Consider the following 6,669-nt stretch of genomic DNA (forward strand, 5'->3'; position numbering starts at 1 on the left):
CGTACAAATTTCTATGAAAAACAAGTGTGAATAAGTATAGAACACAAATATAAACAAGTATGAAAAATAATTCTATATAAATATGGAAAACAAAATCAAAACACATATATACAAAGTGGACAAGTTACTATACAAATATTTATACAACTATACAATCATATATACAAAGTAAGCATTGACACAAAATAGAAAAGTTCATTTACTAGTATTTCTACAAGTATACAATATAAACAAGTTAATATAAAAAATAAAAAAAGTATATACAGAGCTTAAAAACATAGAAACTATTGCAATGCGATCAATATCAAAACACCAATCTCCGACAACGACGCCATTTTGTTGAATGCAGTAAAGCGATAAGCAAAAATTAAGTTTGAAAATATTCGGGGTTTTATCATCTCCACAGGGATCAGTGTGAGGGAAAGAATGTCGTTCAACGGTCTCTACGTCACTAAGATTGGGTTTGAAAGGTTTGAAAGTAAAATGCAGAAAAGAAATAAAACATATGAACAAAAATAAATGTATTCTTCTGAGTCGAGAGAACTCGTCAGGAATTGAATTTCATCCTCCCATCAAATACTTAAACCTATCGATCAGTTGTAAACAACCTAAAACACTTATCAATATCATTATGTATCTCTCACATCAATGTCCATGTCTGCAACACTGATGAGAGTTCTAACGTATTGTCTAATCGACGATCTCTCAGCCTATAAAATAATACGAAGCATTAAGATTAGATACTCACTGTGGATATTATACCTAAATCCATGTCTAGAGTTTAGAATCTAATAGATGTTCATCTTAGATCGAGTTCGAACCGTATATGTCTATAGCAATTCAAACTCATTAAGATAAATATTGAAATCAAAGATAACATTGAAAAAGATTTGTATAAAAGATGGTATACAACAACCATGATCAATAAATATGCATACAAGTAAGGTAAACTTACATACAAAACCCCAAAAATAAAGGGTACAAGGAGAAGAATGAATTGATTTTATAATGATAAAAATGGAATGGTATGTGAAGATGATTTAAGGTATGAAATGTGACAAAGGAGAAATTAATTATAAATGGTGTCAATCTTAAAGGATCTCTATCTGCCTAAAGCTAAAGAGATGAAAAATTCTTAAGACAAAGTTAGAGTATGATAGGATGGGACACCTTTGTTATTTCGTCATTGAATCGAGCCAGGTATTCTCGGAGAGATTCTCCCGGGTCCAGGCGGATGTTAAACGGTTGGTGGTAGACACTTTGTGATGCTTGTTGGTGAAAAACTTGTGTATCGTCTTTCTTTCCATGTCCTGATTACTAGTCACTGAAAAATGGGAAAGACTCGTGTACCAACGTAGGATGGCTTCTTTCAAGATACCCGTCATGAACTTACACTTAAGTGAATCTATTGCCCTGATGATTGTCATTTGGGTGTTGACCATCAAAATATGCTCTTGTGGATCGTGTTTACCGTTAAACGTGGCGAGCAGTGGTGGCTTGAAATTATGTGTAACCTGGTCATTTCGAATCTCCTCTGATATTGGTTGAGTGTCGATTGGGTCTTCCGAATCCTCATCATCCGGTTGGATACGTTGTTGATTTTGTTGAAGGGTGTGAACGATGTTTTGCAACAGTTCGTTTTGCTGACGCAGGTTCTCTATGACAACGATTAGTTCTTCCATGGCAGTTACTTATTCTTGGTTGCTGCTGCTAGTTCTGGTCCAGTAGGGGTGGCGAGTGCGTCCACTCACAATTTTGTGTGGTTTGGGAAAGTTTTACTTAGACCCAACGTTCGCCGTCAAATGTTCCTGTAAAGAACACCAATTGGATAACTCCTCTGAACTTGGTCAGACATGACCACAAGATAGTCACAGTGGGTGCCTTTTATGTATTTGACTTGAGTCTTCTTTAGAGCTATACTTTTTTATATAAACCATACATTGATGAATGAGGTTTAGACAATTTGAATACCCATTAATGATCATCACTGATGTTTGTAGGTTGTATGATTTGGGGACATAAGAAAAACATGCCATATTTTAATTGCTTATAAAGGTGTATTCGGACACGATGATTTCCCGCCCCAGGTCGACTAAAGGGCTTCACTAATCAGGGTAGAGACGAGATACCCTTGTGTTAAACCCCATACCGGGATGACCTACCTGGGATGTACAAGTTCAAAATGGGAAATGTATAAGAGAAGAAGAATGCAAGGCAATCAGTGGATACAACATGAAAGAAAATTCAGTTAACCATGAAATTGTCTAATGCATGGTGGAGAGAGAGTCATAATGCATGTTGAAGAAAACAGGTGTTTAGTGCATGAAACTCGTATGATTAAAAATAATGTGCATCAGACCCATCATCTCACCCGCCATAAGTCTTGTAATACTAAAAGGATTCTAGTTGAGATATATGTATAGTGTGTGGGGTTTATTGTTATCATTGATATGTCATTGAAAATAATATTACAACATAAAAACATCAGACATGACTCCTTAGCATCATGTATATGTTTTAAGAGGAAAGTAGTTTAGCTGCAACATCTACTCTTGCAAGGGGAACACATATGAGATTTTGTGCTCTTGGAACCGTGAGACCAGCTCTCTCTTTCATGCTAACCTTAATATCACCACCTTTCAATATTTCTCCATGTGGACCTGGCACCTGTAGATCAAAGCATTGGATAATAGATGCAAGCAGTGTAGCCATTCCAGCAGTAGCCAAATTGACTCCTGGACACATCCTCCTTCCTGACCCAAACGGTAAAAGTTGGAAATGCTGACCCCTCAGATCAACTGAACCTCCTTCACCTTCACCAACACCATTTTCTAAGAACCTCTCGGGACGGAACTCTAATGGACTTTTCCAATATTTAGGGTCTCTTCCCACTGCCCATATATTGAAAAGTATCAATGCTCCCTCAGGGATCACATATCCGTTGATCTCACATTCTTGACTACATTTTCTCTTGAACACAGGTAGTGGTGGGTGCATGCGGAATGACTCCTTAACCATGGCTCTTATGTAAGGAAGATTCTGAACATCTGACTCGTCAACAAGTCTATCTTTTCCCACAACAGAATCAATCTCCTCTTGAGCTTTCTTCAATACCCTCGGATTGTTGATAAGCTCTGCCAAAGTCCATTCTGTTGCCACAGCTGTGGAGTCTGTCCCAGCAGAGAAGAAATCCTGCATATAATAGAGAGAAATACAATCTTATAGTATTATCTAAAATATAAAAACAAAGCAACTAGAAGAAAAAGAAACTCACCACAACAAGACCCTTGATTTGTTCCTTTGTAATTTTGATCTCCATTGTCTCATCTTGAGCAAATTCAAGCAAAGTATCAAGAAAAACTACACTTTGTTCACCTTCTTCGATTTCTCCATTTCTCTCTTTTCTTTTATTTACAATCTCTTGTCGTTTCTTGATAACTTTTTCAATGATAGGATCATATTTATTGAAAATGTCGTCAATTCTCTTCTCATAGTTCCCAAGCTTTAACTTATTCAAAGGCCAAATGAAGTCGGTAAGACTGTATTCCCCAAAGATCTTAAGAACATCACGAGCAATATCTCTAACTTCTTCAGCCTCACCCAACATCATTGTAGAGATTGTGTTGTTTGTCCACTTGAGAAGTTCCTCAGTGACATTAAGTGGCTCTTGAGTTTCAGCGCTATGGGCCATAACCTTAAGAACCTTGCGGATTTCTCGAGTCCTCAAGGGTCTCAACTTGTTGATGGTGGTGGCGTTAAGGAGATCATTCATAATGAGTTTTCTAATGAACTTCCAGTAAGGTCCATAGGGAACCATAGCAACGGAGTTATCATAGGTTAACCGTCTGATAGCAGAGGTTTGAAACCTTGTGTTGAAGGAAGAAGCTTCATGAGTTTGAAGGAAGAGTTTGAAGAGATCGGGAGTGGATACAACAATGGTGGGCATGGAGCCGAAGTAAAGAGAGTACAAAGGGCCATAACGTTCTCCAAGACGGATGAGAGAATGATGAAGAAGAGGATTATCCAAAAGATGAAGATGACCAAGGAAAGGAAGACGAGGTTTAGGACTTGGTGGATTAGGAAGGTGGCGAAGTGCCTTTGATTTAGCGGTTGGTGTTGGACGCAAGTGTATAAATAGAGCAATCACCAACAAAGCAAGTGCAAGTTCAACCAACATGGTTGCAGCTTTTTGTTGATCTCTGCGAAATGGGATTTGTGTGTGTTTGCCTGAGGAGAATGACAATGCAATACTCCCTTTTTATAGGCCAACAACCGCATGATTCTCTAACAATATACTCTCCCTCTTGTTGACGTTTGGCACCCATTTTTTCTATCTCAGCGGATCCAAACAAAACAACTTGAGAAGATGCTTTTAACACAGAAAAAATATGATTAGTTTGCACACTCTAATTCGTCCGTTTTTAGAATTAAGATGTTTTTGTTTTTACTATCATTATAAATTTATTTAGATAGTAATTGTTTTGTTTGTTGAAAAAGAAAACATATTAAAATTATTTTGGTTTTAGTGCAAGGCAGCAAAACAGATATAGAAAGCCTGCATAATGGCCGGAAAAAAATTATTTTATTTTATTTCGATAGTAATTTATTTTGTTTTGTTCAGTAACCGTAATAAGTTCATTTATGTACATTGGTTGCATTGTTGCACAACATGCCAATATTTTCATATTCTAATCACAACACTCATCTATATGCAATGGATTGATATTAATGTCATAATTCCAATCTCCTATAAGGATGCGTTTTATCCAATCTTAAATGTGAAAAACACCTATAAACATCCAATCTTAAATGTGAAAAACACCTATAAACATTCAATCTTAAATGTGAAAAACACCTATAAACACACTAATTTTCAAGTATAAATGAATGATGGGTTGATCATGTTGAATTATAATTCCTTGTGTCAAAGCAGGTTGTTCGATAGAGTAAGGAAGTGTTCAACCACCTATTGTGTTAAATAGTGTTAACTATTTTGGATTTTTAAAGTTTTGGGTTTTGCCTTGAGGTCCAAGTTAACCTATATCTATAAATAGAGGGAGTAACCCTTATTTTCATATAGAGGTGAATAGAGTATTCACAACACATTGTATTCACAGTATTTTGCAGTTGCAAAGTGAATAACAAGTTTCCACAGTTTGTGGGCAGAGAGAAACTCTGCAGAATTTATATTCTTCTTCTCCTTCATCATTCTATACACTTTCTCTTTCTCCATTGTTCTTCTCTTTTCATTGCTATTGTGTGGGTAATAACAATATTGTTCATCAAGATTGATTGAAATTCTCCATAGGTTTTGGGGGATTTCCAACATCTGGTATCAAGAGTTCCGATTTTATCGATTCATGGGAAGAAAAACACCATGGCAACGAATCATCCAAACAGACATTTTCCAACAAATCTTTCGATTCTCAAGAACAACAATTATGAGAATTGGTGCAAGTAGATAAAGGTTGTGTTATGTTATCAAGATCTTTGGGATCTTGTGAAGGAAGGAGTGACAATGCTTGTAGAAGCCGCGACAGATCAAAAAAAGGTTGCACATAAAGAATTGAAGAAGAAAGATTATAAAGCTCTCTTTATAATCCATCAATATGTTGATGCAGATAACTTTGAAAAGGTTAGTGATGCAGAGTCAGTGAAAGAAGCATGGGAAATTCTGGAGAAATCGTTTGGAGGCGCGAAGAAGGTGAAAGAGGTGAAGTTACAAACTCACAAAAGAACGTATGAATTGCTTCAGATGGAAGACAATGAAAGCATAACTGATTTCTTCACTAAGGTTACGAAATTCGTGAATCAAATCAAGGTATGTGGAGAAGTGTTGACATCAAGATCTGTTGTTGGAAAGATCTTGAGGTCGTTGGCTCCAAAGTTCGACCACGTGGTAGTAGCCATAGAAGAGTCGAAAGATTTGTCAAAACTGACAAAGGAAGAGCGTCAAGGGACACTTGAATCTCATGAACAAAGAATGGCTGAAAGAGCTGTAGGAAAGTCAATGAGTGATATGACTTTGCAGGCTCAATCCGCAAAAGAAAGAAAAGGCAAAGGAAGCTGGAATGGAAGTAAAGGCAGAGAAGGTTACAACAATTCGACTGGTCGAAATCAACAAGAAGGAAACTGGTCGAATCATAGAAAACCCTGGAACCAAGGCAACCAAAGAGGTGGTGTTGCAGGTAGAGGAAAAGGTGGTGGTCAAAATCCAGACAAGAGTCACATTCAGTGTTACAATTGTCAAAGGTATGGTCACTATTCTAGTGACTGTCCAGAAAAGCAGAAGAATCAAGAAACTTATGCAAAGCTGGCGAAACACTAAGAAGAAGAGACGTTACTAATGGTTACAACAAAAGAAGAAGAGAGATTCAAGGACCAGTGGTACTTGGACTCAGGATGGTCATCACACATGTCTAGAAGAAAAGATTGGTTTGTCAACATAAAGCCCTCAATGAAGAACATGATGAAATTTTCAAATGACAACACTTTAGCAGCTGAAGGTGTTGGTGATATTCTGATTATGAGGAAAGATGGAAAGAGGTCAGTAATTTCAAATGTGTTGTACATACCAGGCATGAAGAGTAATTTTCTCAGCATAGGGCAGTTGGTCGAAAAGAACTACAAGGTGTCGATCGAAGACAAGATGATGAGAGTTCTCGACTC

General features: G+C 37.0%; 1 protein-coding gene across 1 annotated transcript; it reads right to left on the reverse strand.

The window, feature by feature from the left end:
* Positions 1-2,420: 2,420 nt before the first annotated feature.
* LOC127108029 (2-hydroxyisoflavanone synthase) lies at positions 2,421-4,222 on the reverse strand. The gene is made up of 2 exons (XM_051045391.1): positions 3,275-4,222; positions 2,421-3,192 (listed from the first exon to the last, which is right to left on the reverse strand). The coding sequence occupies exons 1-2, from the start codon at positions 4,175-4,177 to the stop codon at positions 2,518-2,520; spliced, it is 1,578 nt and encodes a 525-aa protein (XP_050901348.1). The 5' UTR covers positions 4,178-4,222; the 3' UTR covers positions 2,421-2,517.
* Positions 4,223-6,669: the final 2,447 nt, after the last annotated feature.

Source organism: Lathyrus oleraceus, chromosome 7 (assembly GCF_024323335.1).
Source record: "Lathyrus oleraceus cultivar Zhongwan6 chromosome 7, CAAS_Psat_ZW6_1.0, whole genome shotgun sequence".
In the NCBI taxonomy this organism is placed as follows: domain Eukaryota; kingdom Viridiplantae; phylum Streptophyta; class Magnoliopsida; order Fabales; family Fabaceae; genus Lathyrus; species Lathyrus oleraceus.

What these genes read in the sequence shown, in the direction of transcription:
- LOC127108029 (XM_051045391.1), bottom strand. Translation starts at nt 4,177, where the DNA reads ATGTTGGTTGAACTTGCACTTGCTTTGTTGGTGATTGCTCTATTTATA. An exon ending in AAATCAAGGGTCTTGTTGTG is followed by an intron (nt 3,193 to 3,274) that starts GTGAGTTTCTTT and finishes TATTATATGCAG; the next exon opens with GATTTCTTCTCTGCTGGGAC.